At 41.6% G+C, this 22,126-nt stretch overlaps 1 protein-coding gene across 2 annotated transcripts; it reads left to right on the forward strand.

Annotated features, from left to right (window-relative positions):
- The first annotated feature begins 6 nt into the window (after nt 1–6).
- Nucleotides 7–21,661, forward strand: atp1a3b (ATPase Na+/K+ transporting subunit alpha 3b). Of its 2 annotated transcripts, none has more exons than XM_085471723.1 (23): nt 7–121; nt 264–356; nt 12,257–12,373; nt 13,146–13,205; nt 13,330–13,533; nt 13,747–13,860; nt 14,242–14,376; nt 14,491–14,608; nt 15,234–15,502; nt 15,731–15,929; nt 16,056–16,300; nt 16,399–16,591; nt 18,260–18,435; nt 18,525–18,661; nt 18,757–18,907; nt 19,449–19,617; nt 19,893–20,047; nt 20,139–20,262; nt 20,526–20,671; nt 20,755–20,885; nt 21,037–21,138; nt 21,224–21,315; nt 21,572–21,661. In XM_085471723.1, the coding sequence occupies exons 2-23, from the start codon at nt 351–353 to the stop codon at nt 21,598–21,600; spliced, it is 3,072 nt and encodes a 1,023-aa protein (XP_085327849.1). In that variant the 5' UTR covers nt 7–121; nt 264–350; the 3' UTR covers nt 21,601–21,661. The 2 variants fall into 2 exon arrangements, with proteins under 2 accessions (XP_085327849.1, XP_085327850.1); XM_085471724.1 differs by having other exon boundaries at nt 12,296–12,373.
- The last annotated feature ends 465 nt before the right edge of the window (nt 21,662–22,126 follow it).

Here is a 22,126-nt window from a genome sequence, read left to right on the forward strand (position 1 = left end):
GCCACAAGTATCAGAGAGCAAAGGGAGGAAGCGGTTCCCCGCGTGATGCTCCGCTTGAGACTGCAGAATTTCATTTGAAAGACGTCCCACAAGGGGAAACTGCAGCCTAACCTCGCCGAAGGTTTGAGAGACAGTTTATTTAAACCAAAGACAATTCTTCTGTCAGACTTAGGCTATAGATAACTTGTCTGACGTCGTTTACCTGTGTTTTTTTCCACTATGCAACACAAAACAACTGAGCATATCTTCTTTTGCTTTTCAAGGCAAGGCATTTTGATATAGTTCAACGTGAGGGGCTGACACCTCTCAAGCCGTGCATCACCTGAGAGGAAAAGAGTGACTGCGTCAACATGGGGGTAAGAACCGGCGATTCCAACTTTTTTACTGCGTTGTAGCCCACCTGAAGTGGCCTGAAAAGTGAGAGGTAGCCTAAAGCCTAAAGAAAAGCTGTCAAACTGAGGCGTGATGTCATTTTTGTTCTTAATGGAAATCCCGTTTGTCTGAGTGACATTGACTCTAATGCGGAACTGTGTTTTACGCCGGTCTAGACTGCGACAAATTGATGTAGCCACGAGCTCTTATCTAGTGCAGTAGTGGAAACGAGCTTCTTTTGGACTGTTCACTTTCATTCGACTTGGATCAGTTATTATTTCTGGCTCGTGTGGGCTAATTTGTACTGGGATTCTCATTAATTGCTGCCCCCGTGATGAAATGTTTAGAAACGAATGCCAAAGTCTTATATCTAAGTACTGTAGGTCTGTGATGTTTCCAGCTTGTCGGTGTGTCAGATGTGTAGGCTCTTTTAAGTCGTAAAGGCCTTACTTTGACCATAACCTTGCCAGCCATGATAGGCCTAATCGGTTTATTCTTCCTGTATGCTCCTGTGTGTTAGAGGAGGAGCACGTGTTAAGGTTATTCCCCTCCCCATCATTAAGCTGCAGTTTAAAAATAATACTGAGTTTTGCCACATTTTCGGCAGACTTGCATGCACTTTCTTTATGATTAAAGACCGCAGTGCATTATGACCTCCTTCATGCCCTCGCTGCCCACCCCCACCCACCTCCACCTTCCTCCTGCCCTCTGCTGCGTTAAACCCCGCTGGCATCCCCCCCTTCTGCGGTCATCTGTTTGCGCGCAAGCGAAGCAACTGTCCGGTGAGGATGATGAGCACGCCGCGTACTTACACTGGACGCTATCAGCTGAGGAGTCCATCCTCGGCACCCTCGCTGACCCGTGCGTCATAATGCGGTTACCACGAATAAGCGCTTCACCAGCTTAGGCTATTTCCCCTTTAATTTGTGACATAACAGGGACTCGATAATCGCCAGCAGTGACTACATTTACACACATCACAGATTAAAGAAACGACGACTCCAGCCGGCTACACGAGGAGAATGACAATAATGACAATAAGGTTCGTCAGTGTGACTTTAGAGGGCTCTCTTCTACTGCGCGCATCCATTAAGCTATTAAACGCATTTGAGCTGTTTCCGGGTATATGGATAAACCTATCACTCGTGTAAATTGACCAGTATGGAGTCTGGTGGAAAAATACAAGGTAAAGTCAAGATGCGGCTGGTGGTGTGAGTTATTGCGCAATTCGGCTCCATCGCCTCGCCATGAAAGAGTAGTAATATTTAACCCCTGTGCACCGACTGAGCGATGCGGTGGCATGACGCTGCAGTAGGAAGACCATGCGGAGCTGAGACATTTCCAGCTCTGCGGAGGCAGTGCAAGCCGGTTTCATTACAGTGAGACCAGCTAATGTTGCCCTGCAAAGCCTGACATTTCTGCGCCAACAGAGAGGTTCAGTGTGTTGGATTCCGGGGAGGTAGAAGAGAGCCTCCGGTCCATGTCAGTGTCTTCTTATAGATGTGGAAGCTATAGTGGGCACTGCGTCAAAAGGGATGGGAGTGCAAAAAAAAAAAAGTGCTTACGCATGTGCTGCTGATGCTGCTGCTGCTGCTGTGTGGAAGTTCACTGAAGCAGTGAGAGAGGGACGTTGAGTGGAAATGGACTGTCATTTCAGAGGATGTCCTGTCTCCTCGGAGACTGCTGTTATAGAACAGATCAATAAGGAATATGAGCTTCCCTTCTGATGTCTTAAATCATAAAGAAAGTATATGCAAGCCTGCCGAATGTGTTTGCGCTTAAGGCGCTGAGGTTACCCTAAATGGAAAAGATGGATGGATAATGGAATAGAGCTGTGTATGGAAAAGTGTCATCACTTGTGCTGATGTACAGCACTGACTTGTCCCTCTTTCCGTCTGAGGATTTCGCACTAGCGCACTGTCCTATAGCATTGCCAGCTGTCCTTTCCCAAGGCCGCAGGGGGCACCGCTTGCGACGTTCCTTCTGCTTCAAACCGGGGGCGGGGCCTCTGGTGTGGAAATTCCCTGTAAAAGGCTGTGATAGGCTGGCACGAGCAGCCACGCAGAAAGGACCCGGTTAACAAGAGAGAATAGAGCAACCAACCGGCACGTTTTGTCAGACACAGAGATATACGTTCTAAATTTGGAGGACAATCTCTAAGGAAAGAGGAAACCTTCTCATCTTTCTCACTGTCCTTTCTGCATTGATGCAGTTACTGAGGATGAGTCCATGGGAGGAATGTAAAGTGAGATGTCGAGGAAGGGCTGCACACATGCAACATCTGCAGCTGTTTATCTTCAAACTCATGACACAAAGGAAGGGAATGTGCCACTGCTGAGAGAACAACGGGTACAGAGAGAAAGGAAAGACAGATTAGTGGTGGTTGGTTTGCAGGAGTAGTGAGAGAAAGAGAGAGGGATTTAGAACGAAGGAGGTGGCATATGTTGAGGGGAGGGGTGGTTGGATGTATATCCTGTTACAGGATAATCACCTGAGGCTCACAATACCGCAGCTCATGTTTCCTCTTTCTGTGCCTGGTCATATTGGTTAACCGGGAGAGCAGAGAGAAATGGGATGAGGAGAGGAAGGATGTACTTGGGTCGAAGCATAATAGGTCTTAATAATTTTTGTTTTCATGATTGAACAGTTAGTGTTGAGGTGAAGAGGTAGGGATGTAGGGATTGTCTTTAAACCCCAGTAAGGAAAAAGGAAATTAAGGTGATTTAGCAGCAGAAAGGATTTTTAAGAAAGGCCATAATGGCTGATGGTGATGGGTGTGTCTGTGCTGCTGTTAGTGCAGTGTGGCTGAGGAGAAGCTCCTGATAAAGATAAGTCCCCTCAAAGACTGGATTCATTCATTACCTTATGATATAAAGGCTTTCAAACTGGTACCAGAGAAGTGTGCGCTGCTATAGAAAAGAAGTTGGAAGGTGTAACAGAAAGTAATTCAGGAGTTGGATATGTGTGTCCGCTGCAGAAGCCCAGCCCTCAGTTTGGTGCAGAGTGCTGCACATCCCTCCCCATTGCACCTGCTGCCTGATGCAGATAGGCTGCACTGAACCACAGCTGATGTGTCCTGCACGTTGCAAGAGCCAATAAAAAAGCATAAAAGATCTAATGAAACACAAGTTTATCATAGACCTGTGGCCCAGAGGTCAGTTAAGGTCAGTATGGTGATTCTTTGAAATGGACCTCCACTGCTCGCGTCAAGCCACTTGGATCAATAGACGTCCTTTGTAATCAAAGCAATTTTTTTAGTGAGAGTGCTGCTTGAGGATAGATTTCTGTAGTGCCTCAGCAACACCCCTAGAGTTAGCCTCCCTGCTAGCTTAAAACTAATAAGACTAGACTTGAGCTGCGAGCTCGTGTAATTCTAATAAAATGTAAAGGTCAGTGCTGTCTCCTTTCTACATTACTTGTAGAACAAAATTACAGTAGACGGACAGAGTGATTGATGTGGCCAACAGTTCTGCAACATTAACGTGCTGATGGTCTCCCATAAAGAGACCGAGTCAGGAGGGTTAGGTTGCCTGACTACGGCAACATGACTAATTCAGGGTGTTGTCGTGGAGATGTGTGTGTCCCTTTGTGAATACACTAAAGGAGAACATGTAACACTGGGCAGCCACAGTGGACAAAGGCTTATCACAGACCCAAAAGAGGTCATTAGCTCTCTGTTTGTTACGATTTAAGCTGCAGCACTCTGCAAGGAAATTAATTTTTTTCTTTTCTGTAAATTTATCTTGACTGTTAAATTGTGCATTTTCCATTCGTTCCTGCATCTGATAGACTTTACATGAGGGACCCTGCATGTTTTAATGGGATATGTTAATAGGTATTTGGTAGTTTTGCAGTCAGCAGCTGGTGCGTGTAGATGTGAGATCATTAACATCTGCATATCTCAGTGTGACCTCTTGCCTGATAGTTGAGGTGCCCTCTCTCACACTGTGGCACGATGCCATGTTTTCTACCAGCGCCAAGAAATTAAGATTTACAATACTAGTGTCATGTAATTAATGTATTCTTAGTGCTTATTTTCTGATTATATTGTTTGATGTACTTTAGTAATGAAGGTGCTCAGCTAAGTGCTCAGCCAGACTGAAAAACAGGAAGTTAGTGTAGAGCTATACAAGCATATTAATAAATACAGGAAGCCAGAAAGGAGGAACTTGTAACATATAAGGAGTTGTTGAAACTATGTGTGACGTGTAAAGTACCAAAATAACACCTATATGTGAGACATTCTTATGTCATTCTAATGTTAGAGATCCTGCAACTGGCATTGGGCTGTGCAGGGCTCTCTCTCTCTTCCGGAAGATGATTGAATAAAGAATTAAATATAAAATGTTTTGACCGCTCTGAGTCGGGTGTTCTCTGTTCTGTTATGGGGATCAAAGAATCTGGTTTTAATACTAGTCTAAATCAGGCAACATTCACTCTCAGACCAAGACACACAGACAGTAGTATTAAAGTCCTTAACAGTGCCCAGCATTATGCAGTCCATCGTACAGAACTATAGTTACACAGTTACACACAAACGGTCTCTATGGGTTGAACGGATGCAGATAATGAGGGACAGGCAGATGGACACAAGGCAGCAGAGTGGAGGGGAGGGGGGGGGGGGTTATAACGCTGAGATAAAGCTGAGATTGTCAGTTCGACTTATCAGTGATTATGTTTCTTGCTTTTGTTTATTTTTAGTTTTCGGAGCCACCCCAAAGTGGATGATTTAAGAGCTGTACAGAGTTAATCTCTCTTTGTGTGTTTGTGTTTCCTGAGATTAAGATTTTGTTTCAGTACTCAGCCACAGTCTTTTTATTATTATTATTATTATTATTATTATTATTATTATTATTATTATTATTATTATTATTATTTATTATTATTATTATTATTATTATTATTATTTATTATTATTATCATACATACATTTCATTTCCTCCAGTATTAAAGGAATGTCAGTAGGGACCGGTCCGCCTCTGTCTGTTTCCTTCAGAAGGGTTTTCCCTTTCTTCTTTTTCAAGTCTGGTATCTGCAGTCTCTCCCTATTGATGTCTCTTCACTTTGTTAAACAGAAAGATAAGAAAACTCCATATCACTCTCAGGGCTGATACAGAGAGGCAAGAGCTCTTTGGTGGTCTCCTTTTCAAATACTAATCGTCAGTTAACAGTGACAATTTAATTATTTCCTTACCCAGTGCTGTTATAAAGACGTTCACCAAACGATTGCTACAGCGATACAATGACAAAAATTCATTTATGCCCGAGAATGGTGTAGAAAGGAGAGTGAGAGAGACAAAGAGAAGGAGAAACACGGTGGGTTAATCCAGTGTAGTAATCAGACTAAATAATCCCAACAGCCATGGGTCGCTACCCTGAGCCCCCTACTGTGGGCCCGAGCCCTTCCATCCTACTGCAAGAAACAGCAGATGGCCCAATGACCTTGCAAGGTGTCACACACGAGCACACACGTATGCATTCAGTACCATAGGGTGTATACACGAGTCACAGGGACACACACACACACACTTACTGAAACAGTGTTAAGATTTTATGTGGTGAACACTTTTATTAGTTTTTACATTTTATCTAGTAAAATTCAATGTTTTTAACTTTAAAATGCTTTCATTGGATCATTTTAGGTTAGAAGAGCAGCTTATGGACATTCACAGTAAATACATGCTTTAAAAATGTAAGCATGACAAATTTTAAGCTCTCACAACTTTTAATTCTACTCGTTGGTCTATGTGTGTGAAACAGTCGGCTGAGAGGCTTTGCTGACTCCACTCAATGCAACCTTTAAACAAAACGTATGCATCCAGTCATACACGAGTGACTTTACTTTAAACTTTTCTTCTGTTTACCACTCAGTAGTCATGTTAGAAGCACTCAGTAACACCATCATGTGGTGCAGAGGACATGACGTTATCACTGAATGAGTCAGGTCTGCGGAAAAAGAAGAAGGCTAGCCTCATATGACATGTATGACAGATTTTGTGGTCATTGGAAAAAAAGAAAACTTTAAGAAGAAAATGTTGGGCGTAGATGTATTTCTTCCATCTACAAACCACTTCCTCATGTGAAAAGAAACAACACTCTTGTGTTTGTGCATTCATAAGCACCGGTTTCTGTTCTGCCTTATGGCAGGGAAAGAGGAAGGAAAATTACTTCCCAGCTCCAGTGAAATCCGCTATCAGTTCTCATGCCTCAACTTGTCGTGCTAAACAGACTTTGCATAATAATAAATCGTCTCTCAGGTGCCACTCCTAAACACAACATGACACTTCCTGCATTTCTGTCATTCGAGGTAGAAAGTGTGCCGTTATCTGACACAACACTCTCTTTCATTCTCAGGCCTCGCTGACTTTTAGTTTCTTATCTTTTGTGTATTATCACATTACCGTACAGTGACTGGGTCTCTCTTTTATTCACTCTACATCTCCCTCACTCTCTCTGCCGCAATGCGTGTAGATGCTGCACATACGGAGTGTAGCCAATACAATGACTCACCTCTGCTCACACAGACACAGACACATACTTATTCCTTAAATCGATCGCCTGTGAGCGTTATACAGCAGTGACTACAGTGTCCAGTTACAGGTGCATCAATTATTGCTCATCCTGGATTACATCGGGGGATCCGAGGAGTACCAGGCCACCGCTGAGATTCACCATGTCAATGGCCATGCCGGTCTCCATGGTTACTTGCCCTCCAAACACGCTTGCTCATCAGTGTTGTCCACATGAGGGCAAATCGTGTAGTTTGGTCAGCCGGTGCAAGACTCAAACGCGCATGCAGATGCAGGGGGAAAAGATAGTTACTGATATTTGAAACACACTTTGATCAATCAGGATATCACCAGATCTGAGTGATTGCATTCCGTTATCCACAGAGGAGCATGGAATTTCTCCATTTCCTGATGATGCCAAAGATATGTCTGTCCATCACTCTGTTTGCTTGTGATATTGTGAAAGAGCGAGTGTCTGTAATTCCAGCCACGGGTCTCCGTTTCCTTCCTCAGGACAGTGGAGGCTCATTGAATTACCCAGAGCTGTGCGATACAGCTGGACAGAAAAACACAGGCAGCACGTGTTCTTCCTGCATGGCATATTTTCTTCTTCTTCGAGCACCTGATTTAACAGCTAATGTCAAGAGAGATATAAAGATCTAAAAATATATATCAGCTGACAGTGATATCCCTTTTAAATCAATTTTTGTTTTGTTTTTGCAAAATAACTCAAGAAGAACTATTGCAAATCAGGTGCAGTGAAGCCATCTTGCAACGTGTTTAAAGGCTGAACCCTTTGTCATAATTGAGTGCCAAGCGCACACAAAGCTAAAACACTTAACATTCTGTAAATAAGGCGAAACAAAGGATAAGCTTCCAAGATATCACTTCCTATGTGACTCATGCTGCTAACAACTCATTCATATCCTGCAAATGAACGTTCACATAAGGGCACACTCAGACACCCAAAGTGAGAATATAATCTATTAGCATTTGAGGACACATTCAAAAAGATACGCATAGCATAAGTGCAGTTGCGCAATCTATTAGAGTGGGGTCACTGAGGGTCAAACACTGATATGGAGCCAGCAGACAGACTGCTGGTCAATATCTAATTAGAAGCATGAGAGAAGGGTGACAGCAGCTCCTCTCGTGCTTTCACTCACTCGCTGATCCTTTCTCCACCTCGCTGTATCACCTCCCACTGCTGTCTCCTTTTCCGTGTGCCCAATCCTGTCTGTCATCCATGTCTCTGTCTTTACTTTTCACCACATTTCTCTCTTTGTTTGAGGCTCGTCTCTCCCTCCCCTGCCAGCCACTGTTATTGTCTGTCTGCTGTGTGTGCGACATAAAGAGAAATAACTTTGTCTCCATATTTATATCATCAGTTTAATCATGCAAATTCACAGGGGAGCAGGTGCACTGCTGAGCTAACAATGCTCCCTAAATGTGTATTTGCTGTGTTCAGTCACTCTCTGTGGAAAAAATTATCTACAACAGCAATAAAAAGTCTGACAGATGATTCACAAGCACCCATCAGTCTGTTGTCTTTGGAACAATGGTGCTAAATTACACTTGAATAGAAGGCAAATCTGTAACTTTCCATGTTATTCAACACCTCTGATCTCTGATCAGAGATATTTAACTGTTATTCAGTCTGAACAGGCACGTTCACATGTGTGTGTACACATGTATGAGCAAGCACTTCCTCTTTGTCATTTTCAGAGACGTGACACACGAGCACACACATGCCCAGGGTCTGTCTCAGAGGGGATGAGCAGCAGTACTTTTCCACTGCATCAGTCTCTGCTCCCTTACCCTCTGTCTCACCAGGCCTGCCCAGTCTTGCTGCAACAAGAGATTTGCTCACCTGTTCTTTTGTTGCAGAAGTGTGTGTGTGTGTGTGTGTGTGTGTGTGTGTGTGTGTGTGTGTGTGTGTGTGTGTGTGCTTGTAGTCCAGTCAAACAGCTACCTCGCTCTGACAGCCTACTCTCTGCTTGACATGCTTGAACGAGTGGTTTTATTGTTTGCTTTGAATTCAGCAGTGGTCGTTGAGAGCAGCACTCCCTCAATTGGTCGGCAATTTTCCCAAGATGTCTTGCATGTGTTGCTTCATGAATACTTTTTTTTTTCAGTTATGAGCACAACCAGAAAGGCAGGTCTTAAGTAACAATTGCATACAGACTAAATACGCAGAGACATGATTTCACAAGACTTTTGCACAAGAGCAGTACAATTACAGCTCAAGTGGAAAATTCACTGGCAGGCTGATCTTTATTACGCACACTGGTGTAACTGCAGGGGTGTATGTTTTGGTGCGGTCTGGGTGTGGGAGTTTCCATGTCAACATGTGCGGAGGACTCGGGATCTCGTTTCATACCCCCTCCCAGGTGCTTTTGTAAATGTGTCCGTTTGATTTGGATAAAGGGCCAACTTGTTTTAGACTAATTATGTTCGAGGTCAGATAAGCAGTTCATATCTAATTTACAATATCAGATTTAAATAAAGTGACCAAGCAGGAGTGATCAACCCGGCTATACCACTAGAGGGTGTATTTTTCCCTGTGAACAACAGCACACATTCAGCACTTCATCATATTTAAGTTACAGGTTAACCTTTAACCTCGTTTTTTTTTATCGTTTGACACAAAATGACTGCTGTTATTGATTTATTAGTCGATAGGTATTGACTTTTCTGTTTGACTTGTGGGGATTTAATTTTGCAATCCCCTGCGTGGAATCAATACTGTATATTTCACTAAAATGATGTTTCACCAAGCTCAACTCCCCCGATGACCAGGTTGGATCAGTGAGCGAACCCACTTGCATCTCCTGGGAGGAGTTCTTGTCACTCCATGTCACCTCTGACCTTTGATGAAGCAGATTTGTATGGATGAGGCTCATCAAAGGTCAGACTACTCTCCTTCCAGACAACAGGCTAGAATTACAGCTATAGACTAAGGATCAGAAAATGCAATGATGGAGGAAATGAGGTTATAAATAGCTCACTTATGTGTAGTTAAACAAAGTGAGCCATCTTCTAAGGGGAGATTTACAGTAACTGGAATAATAGATTTGATGTAAAGCAGGCAGAGGAGAGTAAAGACAGCTGATGTGTCTGTGTCTGCATGTTTGCGTATACACGCAGTTTAATTTTTCTTGACATCAAAGTGGCTCTGATGGTTTTGTATTGTAGTGCATGCAAGAGTCTGGTAAGAAACGCTTTGATGAGTCTGCAAACTCAATTTTCCTGTTCGCTGTCTCTTTCTTATGTCGTTAATGCTCACTGCTGGAGAAGTAAATGAAAAGGAGCAAAAGTGATTTGTTAAGACCTCAAGGTTAAACCATTTGCACTATACGTTTTGATGTGTCCATCAGGATCTTGTGGTCATTGAAGGGAGCATTATTTGATCAATGGAGATCAAATGGGTAGATCGGGCTGCAGGCACTTGCTTTGATGTGTTGATAATTCACTCCTAACCCAGTTTTATATTTGGTTGAGCAAAACCGAGCCACCCGGGTAATATGTTTTCAATTCTTTAACAATGCTTATAATAATAGGTTTTTATAGTCATGGGTAGGGCTGGGCCATATTATACCGTTCACGGTAATACCGGTATAATGTTAGGCAACGATAGGAAAATGAAATATCGCGATAGAATGGGAGTAAAACGCGCATGCGCAGTGCCTTTGTTTTCATACGCACATGGCCGATTGTTGAGTGAAACAGATGAACCAGAATTGGTTTGTAAAAATGGTGCAACTTCAGTGATGTGGAACTGGTTTGGTGTTTGTCCATCAGATACACAACAAAGCACATTTTTTGCAGAACATGCAAGCGGCCGTTGTTATTGTCGTATTTGTCGGACTAAGATGCTCTTAAATCTGGGAGTAATCTGGGTCCTAAACTCCGTAGGCTTCAGGTCAAACAACACTGCAGCATCACTTAGAGTTAAAAACTGTCTAAATTCTTTCATCTTTAATAAAACGATCAGCATTGCTGCTTTACCAGGTGTAACTATAAAGTTTAACTTCCAGGCATCCATGAAAACAAAAGTTATTACATTTAACGGGAGTTAGAAGTTAGCAAGAAGCTAGCGGAAGTTAGCTCGCTAGTTTTGCTAGTTACCTAAGCATGATATTGCATGTTCTGACTGAGAGATTTCTGAAAAAAATCAAACGTACAGCTCTGCTATCACTTCCAACATAAATGAAGACAGGAAACTAAACAGCAGTGACGTTTGTAGGGTTACTGAAGTTGGGCTAGCTGGTATATAATGATGTGCTACGTGATCGCTAGCGACACAGCTATGTTAGCATAACATAAACAGTGAAGCTGGAGGACGAACACTAACACTTTTCCACTTATAAAAGTTAACGTGAAGGTTCTTCATGGTTAGAGACAAATGCAATCGCATGGCAGGATGCTGTAAACGGACCAAACTTTAGTCAGGAGAACAACTGAGATAATCCATCCACAATACGAGGTTAGTCATTAATATACTGCAGCAACATGGGAATAGAGCAGCTGCCAGAGAATTCAACATTAATGAAACAATGGTACAGAAGTGGAGGAAGCAAGAAGAATGAGTTTAATAAAGTTTGATTTATCTGACTGCTTTGTTTCGCTTAATGTGCCTTATAATCCTGTGCACCTTATGGTCCGAAAAATACGTACTGCACACTGCAGTTTAATGTTGCAAAGCACCTCTTTTTAACTTCAGTGGATATTATATATGGTTATGCTCAGGATATGTCAGCCCATTTCTACTGGAAATGCCTTTTGGTTAAACTTTCAGCAAGGAATTTGCATTTGCACTGTTACATTTTTATAAAGCTTTAATGTACATAAAAACCAGCTTCTTAAGTGAAAATAAATGGAAGGTTGTCTTTTTGCGCTAGTAATGTTGTGGAGTTGTATTTTGTCTCACATCAATTATATCGTCGGTTATATCGTTATTGCAAATTTTCAAATATATATCGTGATAAATATTTTTGGCCATATCGCCCTGCTCTAGTCATGGTTTTTTTTTTTAGCTAACATCATCCTCAGAAACTAAAAATACATTCCATTATTATACTACTACTACCTCTCAAGGCCACTTCACAAGGATACAACGTTATTAGCTGTGTAATGAAACAAATCTCATCAAGGCCAGTTCAGCAGTGCCCACTGCCTTTAATTCAGCTGCAGTCAGTGGCTGATTAATACTCTTAAGAAGGCTGCTCTCGCATCAGTTTACAAATGTTTTAATATTTTACAGAGCAGTGTAGTTTTTAATGGCTGCAATGAACATAACAAACCAAGAGGACAAGGGCTGCTCTCTCCATTATGTAGTCCACAGGCATGTATAAAACATGTGTGTATGTCTGTAGTATGGGAAGTCAGACAGTTACCGCGTTGCCACCACACAGGACAAAGATGACCGATCCCCCAAGAAGAAGAAGGGGGGAACCAAGGACATGGATGACCTGAAGAAGGAAGTACCCATTGTAAGTAAACGCTTCCTTTTTTTCTAAGAATAGTTGTGTAGTAGTAACTGAGTTTTGCTATGATGTGTGTTAGAGGTTACAAAGTTTTACTGCACTCTGTTTCCATCTTGCTGGATTTAATTGTCACTGTTGAGTGGATCCATACAAAGGTCTGGTCATGGGCAAAGTTTTGGGTCAGTTCATTTTTGTTCCTGTCAGTCAAAGGATGATTGATCGCTCGTGTGCAGTTTTCTTAGTATTTCAAATTTTTTTTTAAATGATATTGTGAAAAAAATTTTTTAACATCCTTGAAATGATGCAAGGATGTATTTTTGAAGAAAATCTTCTTTCAGAATGGAATTAATGGAAGGAAACTGGCAGCATTTTTTCGGACAGAGAAGAAATTATTTTCCCATACACGCAAACGTTTTTGTATTTTTTGCTGGTAAGATGGGGGGACTTATTATGAGGAAGTCGGCATTTTCGTCCCACTTTTCAGCCCAAGAAACAGACACCATGGTCGCCATACCTGGCTGCCGTTACCACATACTCTTACCCCTCAGGTGAACTGCATGCATGGCGTTGATTTCTGAATTTCCTTCTGTAAAATAAAACGATAGATTTTTTTTTTTAATCAAAATTTCCTCCATGAATAAATTTAAGCTGGAGAGTTTTCCCCACAAAATATCTCTGCATGCAACTAAAAATACAAATAAAATTGTGAACTACAAGAAATTCTAATCTACATTGTTTTTATTTTTCTGTTTGTTGGGGGGGGGGGGTTTAATAACAGACGGAACACAAAATGTCTGTAGAGGAAGTATGCAGGAAATTCCAGACTGACGTTGTCCAGGTAAGCTGACAACGCATTTTCCCAGTTTGCCACCAGGTGGCAGTGATGTACTTTTCATGGTTAGAGTTTGTGACAAAGAAATGCTTTTGAACTTCACATTCCGCTTCCTCTCGGTTCACTGCAGGGACTGACCAATGCCAAGGCCGCAGAGTTTCTGCTCAGGGATGGTCCCAATGCTCTCACCCCTCCTCCCACCACCCCAGAATGGGTCAAGTTCTGTCGCCAGCTGTTCGGTGGATTCTCCATCCTGCTGTGGACCGGCGCCATCCTCTGCTTTCTGGCCTACGCTATCCAGGCAGCTACCGAGGACGAGCCTGCAGGGGACAACGTGAGCAACCCACACACACATTCACAATTAGTCACACAGGTTTAGCCCAAACATATTCATCTGTGGCCTATTTGCACCTCATTAACATACCCGTCACACCTAAGACTCTTGGGTATTAACATAAATAACACCTCAGTAAATATTTTACACATACTGCACTCGGTGGCTTCAAACCACCCCCACTAACATATTTCTAATTTTCTCTCCTTTCAGTTGTACCTTGGTATTGTGCTCACAGCTGTCGTAGTCATCACCGGTTGCTTCTCATACTTTCAAGAGGCTAAGAGCTCTAAAATCATGGAGTCTTTCAAAAACATGGTACCTCAGGTAAATAGGTGCTTGATCCCGTACACACAGTATGAAGTAATCTATGCTGTAAGGACAGCAGAAGGCGTACAAGACATCCTTGTCGCCACTACTCATATAGCTTTTACTTGAAGAAACCTCCTGCCTCCATTCTACAGTAACATTTAACATGTCAGTCAAGGCCTGTGTGAAATTATCCCCCCACTGCTTCTCCCGTACCTCTCTACTTGCCACTCTGATTTAGAATAAAAGCTGTATACACAAAAAGAAGTTTCACAGCTGGTGCTTGCCAGTGTTTTGATTATAAATTAGTTACTTACAGTATGTAAGTCAAACATATCTACATGGAGCTCTCTAAATGTAATTCTGGCATCATGAATGACATTATTTCCTCTCCTGCAGCAAGCACTGGTGATCCGTGAGGGTGAGAAGGTGCAGATCAATGCTGAGGAAGTGGTGGCCGGAGATCTGATTGAAGTGAAGGGTGGAGACAGGATCCCTGCTGACATCAGGGTGACTTCAGCTCACGGCTGCAAGGTAAAGACACACACACACACACACACACACACAGTCACATGCATAGATTTATATTTTTGTTTCTTTTTATATGTAATAAAAAAAAAAACTTTAACATTTTCTTTTGCCCAACAGGTAGATAACTCTTCCCTTACAGGAGAATCAGAGCCTCAGAGCAGGTCACCTGACTGTACCCATGACAACCCCCTGGAGACCCGAAACGTTGCTTTCTTCTCCACAAACTGTGTTGAAGGTATTGTCACCATGGCAATAACACTGCATGCTATTGTTACCTTGCAGGACTGTGGTTGAATTTAAAGCCCTCAGTTTGAACAAAGCGATAAAGTTCACAGTTAAAGGGACAGTTCACCCCAGAAACTTTATGGGCTTTGAGGCCGTTTGGCAAGTTGATCAACTTTGGAGACTAAGTCTGTATAAACTAGAACATACTAATGTACTAGAACTAGATGAAGCAACAAACAAATAGAACACAGCCATAGTGATTTTTTTCTAGAAATCATGACACACTAACTAAAAAAAACCTCTCCAGAAACCCATAAACATTGTGAACAATTTTCTTCTGCTTGAAATATCCGACATGCAGCAAAGGGCCACGGGTCTGACTCCAACCCAGCGCTCTGTCCATGTGGCATGCCTGTATGGTTGCCTGCTTAACTACTGAGCTAAACTGGCGCCCCCTTACACACAATATTGTCACTGCGCTCTTTTTGTTGTTTTTTTATCTCTAAACCCAGTTGTCAGGTCGTGATTTTAGAAATGTGTTTTTAAATAAAATTTAAAAAAATCACCTTCTAATGCAACAAAGTTGTTGCACCTGTAAGATTGTATTTCTGATTTTGTTTTTTGATCCACACCAGGCACAGCGCGTGGCATTGTTATTTGCACTGGAGACCGCACAGTCATGGGCCGCATTGCTACTCTGACGTCCGGCCTGGAAACCGGCAAAACACCCATTGCCCGCGAGATCGAGCACTTTATCCACATTATCACAGGAGTGGCTGTCTTCTTGGGCGTCACCTTTTTCATCTTGGCCATCATTTTGGGTTACACCTGGCTGGAGGCCGTCATCTTCCTCATTGGCATCATTGTGGCTAACGTGCCTGAAGGGCTGCTGGCTACTGTAACTGTAAGCAGGCAAACATTTGCTTTATTTTTGTATTTTTTTGGTTACATATTTCAGTGCTTTCCTTTGCCTGATTCTTTTTCATGCCTTTTCACTGGTCTTTTTGGAGATTCTATAGAAATAAACACAAACCTTCTCATTTAGTGTGTTTAATATTGTGCTAGTGTATAATTAGATTACTTCTTTTAGAATCGAGGAAACGGATCAGTTGACAATTTGAACTCTGTGCAGGTATGTCTGACTCTGACTGCCAAGCGTATGGCTAAGAAGAACTGCCTGGTGAAAAACTTGGAAGCTGTTGAAACTCTGGGCTCCACCTCCACCATCTGCTCTGACAAGACCGGCACCCTGACCCAGAACAGGATGACTGTGGCCCACATGTGGTTTGACAACCAGATCCATGAGGCTGACACCACAGAGGACCAGTCGGGTAAGTGAAGGGATGGCATACGGGCAACACTGATGGCTCAAATATTTTTATAGTGTAAAAGAATTAAAAATGATTACTAAAAAAGTACAACATTTATTAATTCTCACTCTTACATTCCTTCTGCAGGTGCTGCATTTGACAAGAGCTCTGTGACATGGCTGTCTCTTTCTCGTGTTGCTGCTCTGTGTAACCGCGCACAGTTCAAAGCTGGACAAGACTCAGTGTCCATCCTGAAGCGTGACGTGGCTGGTGATGCCTCAGAGTCAGCTCTGCTGAAGTGTATCGAGCTGTCATGCGGCTCAGTCAGGATGATGAGGGATAAGAACAAGAAGGTGGCTGAGATTCCCTTTAACTCCACCAACAAATACCAAGTGAGTAAAGGGTCAATATGGGTGAACACATATGTTATACACTGAGTAATGCATCAGATGGTCTCATTTTAATGCTTATCTCTGTTCTCCTCCCCTAGCTTTCTGTTCATGAAACAGAAGATCCAAATGACAACCGCTACTTGCTGGTGATGAAGGGAGCCCCTGAGAGGATCCTGGATCGTTGTTCCACCATCATGCTGCAGGGCAAGGAGCAGCCTATGGATGAGGAGATGAAGGAAGCTTTCCAGAATGCTTACATGGAGCTGGGAGGACTGGGAGAGAGAGTACTGGGTAAGGTCGAAAGAGGTGAAGGTGGATACTGAGGGAAAGATTTGACAGTGTGGCCATCAGGTTCAAAATCCCAAAATACACATTTTATTTAATAACAATTTATTTGAAAATGTAGCTCAGCTAAAAGTATTATTTTAGTCATCGCTTAATAGCCTATCGGATGCAGTGTATGTTCTTCTGGGCAAAGGATTGAGTGTTTACTTTATTATAAATGTGGTTTCCATTCATGATCATAGATAAAACGATAAGTCCGAACTTTCTTCATGTCAGGCTGCAGATGTTCCATCCATCCACTGTTATTCATTTATTTATATATTATTTTTTACATCCATTTAACTGGTTTCAAAGAAGAAAATGTTAATGTTAAGCTTAATTGTGATTATGGTTTTCACTATAATCGAGCAAGTCCTGTATCTGTGGACGCATCCATCCTGTGCTGTCTTCTGAAGGTCATGTTAACGTCCACTTTCCAGGTTTTGAATTCATTGTCAAACTGGTTTTTAAAAGACTGATCAAATCCAAATTGGACATTAATATATTTTTACTACACATCTGTACTGTGTTTATTTGTTTAATCAGCATCAGCCGCAGAGAGTTTCTTCCTGAGGGTCCTTAACACACTCAATCCAACACGTAAACACAAAACAAGGCTCTCCTCTTGCAGACAGCATTGAGTTTCATGTAGACACTTCCTTACAAGATACTTTTACTTTAGTTCCAAGAATAGGGTTATAAGAAACGACACTTTAGAACTAAACAGCACACATCCGCTGTATTCATTATCCAAACTATTTTAATTACAATTCTTACTAATTTTGATACACACCGTTTTATATTTGACTCGTTCTTTAGGAGCTTAATTTAACATAAACTGGTAGGAACTTCCACCCAATCTTTGCCTGTGAATTACTGTTTTCTGTATATTACTTGTTTTAGCTTTTGGCATTGTAAAGTTATTTTCTGTTGCAAATCATTTTTCACAAGTATGTTCATTAAATGTGAAAACAGTCTTCAATATAATTAGCAATTACCCATCCTAGATTACTATTCATATCACTGACATGATTTCTGTAAGAGCATTATGATGCACGTCGTGAAGATTTATTTTTAATTTGTTGAAATGTTTTTTTTATTTCTTTTACAATAATTGCAATAATCCAGCTGTGATAGAACCACTGCATTTAGAACCTCTGGTTTTATTCATTTTAAACCTCTTCTAACCACCCCGACCCATTCTACTTACAATGTTATTAATGTTGTAAGTTAATTTCTAACATACTGTTAAACCTAATAGTTTTGTCTCTTACACATTTTCAATAGGAAAATGTAAATCACGCGTGATGTAATGAAGGTTTTATACTTTTAGAAGCTCAAAAAGCCCTATTTGAAATAAGGAAATTAACTGTGACAAACCTTGAAATAGCTAATTCAGCATCGCATACAAGAATTGTTTTTTAGAATTATAATACCGCTCTCTTGGTTTTCACTAATTTATAAGACTTTAACATAATTTTTTTTAAATTATGATCTGTTGAATTGTTGAAACAAAACACTTTAAGGTTATAACTGTAGGAAGGAGTGTAGTGGAATTTATTTAAAAAGTAGAGAAAGCCACAAAAAATATGCTTAAATAAACAGCATTAAGTCACACATTTCCCCTCGCTCCAGGTTTCTGCCACGTGCTGCTGCCAGAGGATCAGTATCCCAAGGGCTTTGCCTTTGACACAGATGATGTTAACTTCCAGACAGATAATCTCTGCTTCGTCGGCCTCATATCCATGATCGACCCTCCCCGTGCCGCCGTGCCTGATGCTGTTGGCAAATGTCGATCCGCTGGTATCAAGGTAAGCTGTTTAGATTCGACACAAACTTCTTTGATCTTTAAGTTTAGTCTATTGTTGCCAATAAGAAGTCATTTTTGTTGTTCTCGTAGGTCATTATGGTTACTGGTGATCACCCGATCACAGCCAAGGCCATTGCCAAGGGAGTGGGCATCATCTCAGAGGGCAACGAGACAGTGGAGGACATCGCAGCTCGTCTCAACATACCTGTCAGCCAGGTCAATCCCAGGTAAGGAACGTTTACAGAAAAACACACACCAAACAAGCAGCAAGTCTCACAAAGTGAAAGCAAATTTGTTCTAACATTTTAATGTCTGTGTTTAGAGACGCCAAGGCCTGTGTGATTCATGGCTCAGACCTCAAGGATCTGTCTCAGGATCAAATGGATGACATCCTGAGGAATCACACGGAGATTGTGTTTGCCAGGACCTCACCACAGCAGAAGCTGATCATTGTAGAAGGATGCCAGCGACTGGTTGGAACATTTTTAATATACTAGCTTGAAAAGAAGCTACAGGTTTTCTTTTTGGAAATGTACTGGCTTAATTCCAGGGACTGCACTTTGAGGTGTCAATATACTTTTGGAACAGCAGATGGCACTATTTGACCACTGGATGAAGAGCTTGCTTTTACACAGGGAGATAGATTGTATTAAAAATGGCCATGTTTTTTCGTTTTTAATGCAAAAAATGCACCAGCCTGTTAATTGTTTTTTTTACAGTTCCCAAACTTAACATTTTTCTGTACAAAAGCTAGAAAAATAATGTTAAAAAGAAGCTTTAAAATGAAATGTAAAATAAAGTGGTAACAATCGAAATATAAGCACATACAATATTATATTTTTATGTATTAATGTATATTTAATTTATTACATTTATTTAATAATCTTGGAAATTAATAATTTCAATAAACTATCTTAAATTCAATAAAACCTTGCTAAATAATAATGAAAACATGTAACAAAAACAGCTTTTTTATTCGCTTTAATTAATGTCGTTCTCTTTCATTTGTCCTAGGGTGCTATTGTAGCTGTGACAGGTGATGGTGTGAATGACTCACCTGCACTGAAAAAGGCTGACATTGGTGTTGCCATGGGAATCTCAGGCTCCGATGTGTCCAAGCAGGCTGCAGACATGATCTTGTTGGATGACAACTTTGCTTCTATTGTCACTGGAGTGGAAGAAGGTGAGACGACCCAAAGGAGAGCACTGAAAGACTAAGAACGCTTAAATCAATAAAAAGTTTTGTAATGAGAATCTGAGAAAGGACGTAGGAGGAAGATAGAAATGACGCTTTAGAAAGAAAAGAGATGCTAATGGTTGTTGTTTTTTTCCAATAAAAAATGTCTTGCATGAAAGCAGAGTTCCCGATCATCCACTTGCATTTGAGATGTCAGAGTTGGACAGAATGTGACGTGAACTGTCTACTGTTTCTTTTTTTTTCTTTTCTTTACCCTCTAGGTCGTTTGATCTTTGATAATCTTAAGAAGTCCATTGCCTACACCTTGACCAGCAACATCCCAGAGATCACCCCCTTCCTATTTTTTATCATAGTCAACATCCCATTGCCACTGGGAACCATCACAATCCTGTGTATTGACCTGGGAACTGACATGGTAAAGAGCTTAAAAAGACTCTTTGTTTAGTATGATGAATGCAGCATTATGCTCACATACAGCTCATACTGTCTTCTTCTTCTACTCTCAGGTTCCAGCCATCTCTCTGGCTTATGAAGCAGCTGAGAGCGACATCATGAAGCGCCAGCCTAGGAACCCAGCCAGGGACAAGCTGGTGAATGAGAGGCTTATCAGCATTGCCTATGGACAAATTGGTGGGTGAACTGAAGATTGTGACTGTTGATCCAGGCTGTGAATTGTCTTTGATGTGGATTGAAGTTAGATCTGAGTTGCCTAGAAGTCATTTTGTTGTAAAAATCACTTTATCCCCCTCTTTTTTTTTTTTTTTGTTCACAAAAAACAATAGTTGGATTATCTTTGGAGCTGTCCTCGGTGTTTAGGGGGGAAACTCGATTTTGGAAATCAGAAAACTTAAAAATTGGTAACTCAATCTCGATGTGTGTACATGTTTCTTAAGGTATGATCCAGGCTCTGGGAGGATTCTTCGCCTACTTTGTCATCTTGGCTGAAAATGGTTTCCTGCCCTCTCAGCTAGTAGGCATCCGACTCAACTGGGACGACCGCAGTTTAAATGACCTGGAAGACAGCTATGGCCAGCAATGGGTAAGTGTGTAGTAGGTGCAAATTTTGTGTTTTCACATTTTGCTACTACATCTTACTATTATGGTTCTTTCCTGCCTTCACAGACATATGAACAGAGGAAGATCGTGGAGTTTACATGTCACACAGCCTTCTTTGTCAGTATTGTGGTAGTGCAGTGGGCTGATCTCATCATCTGCAAGACCAGGCGCAACTCTGTCTTCCAGCAAGGCATGAAGTAAGTCAAAGAGCTATTCACTGCATTATAGTTGTCTTTTCTGCCAATCTTATCAGCATAGAAAAAAAATCTAGATTATACTAATCGAGATGTATGTATGTATCTATGTAGATATGTTTTTGGCTTTAATATGTGGCTTTTCTAAACGCAGGAACAAGATCTTGATCTTTGGCCTGTTTGAAGAAACAGCCCTGGCTGCCTTCCTGTCCTACTGCCCAGGCATGGATGTGGCACTCAGGATGTATCCTCTAAAGTGAGTTTCAGCAACACACAGATAAATACATTGAAAGATCAAGTTGTCTGGTTACTTGATTGCAGTTCTCTCGTTCTCTCCACAGGCCTACCTGGTGGTTTTGTGCATTTCCTTATAGTTTTCTCATCTTTGTTTACGATGAAGCTCGAAAACTCATCCTTCGCCGGAACCCTGGAGGTGAGCGAAGTTTTTGTTTTTTTTTCATTTAAGTGGGCGTTTCTTTAAAGGTCTTTGGTTCATCAGGCCTAAGATGAGAGTAGTTTAACTTTTTCTGTAGATTATAAACAAAAACAGAAATTTATTAATTATTGAGCAGCAGTTAAGTAACGCTAAGCTAACTGGTGACAGTAGGGTCTAAATATCAAAATAATTTCCCAAGTTACTAAAAGCACTGTTTATTTACTGTGTTTTTTCTCTACTATTTGTGCTTCAGGTTGGGTGGAAAAGGAGACGTACTATTGATCGTTGGAGCACTTTCGCTCAAGCCCCTCACATCTTCCACTTGTTTCTTCCCCCGGTCATTCCATCCTCGGCAAAACACATCTCCAGATGTCCCGCCCCCTTAAAGACAAAAAGCGCTTTGAAGCAATTTTCATCACAACTGCCCCAAAGATTAAAAACAGCAAAAGCACCTTTACAACTTTCTACATCGACCTGCCCTCTTTCTCCCCACCTCCTATGATACTCTTTGCATGTGTTCTCTCACAGCTGTGTACATAAACCAATATATCTACCAAACGGCAGCTGCATATTGTGTATGTAGATCTGAATGAGCTAATGATACAAAGGGAGTGTCTATGCTCTGCAAAAAAAAGGGCCATCCAGCTCCTTCTCCTCCCTGTTCTTCTCCTCTTCACCAACATCGTCTTTCTGTACACCTTTGTCCCCTCTTTCACCTCCTCGCCAACCCTTTGCTTGTCCTCCAATCACACACAGATATACACGTCACACAGTGAGATCCCATCACCGGCACTACTTCGACTGCCAC

This window comes from Copadichromis virginalis, linkage group LG11 (genome assembly GCF_057382275.1).
Source record: "Copadichromis virginalis isolate Kocher_CV1m ecotype Utaka linkage group LG11, C_Virginalis_male_GT1.1, whole genome shotgun sequence".
NCBI classification, from domain to species: domain Eukaryota; kingdom Metazoa; phylum Chordata; class Actinopteri; order Cichliformes; family Cichlidae; genus Copadichromis; species Copadichromis virginalis.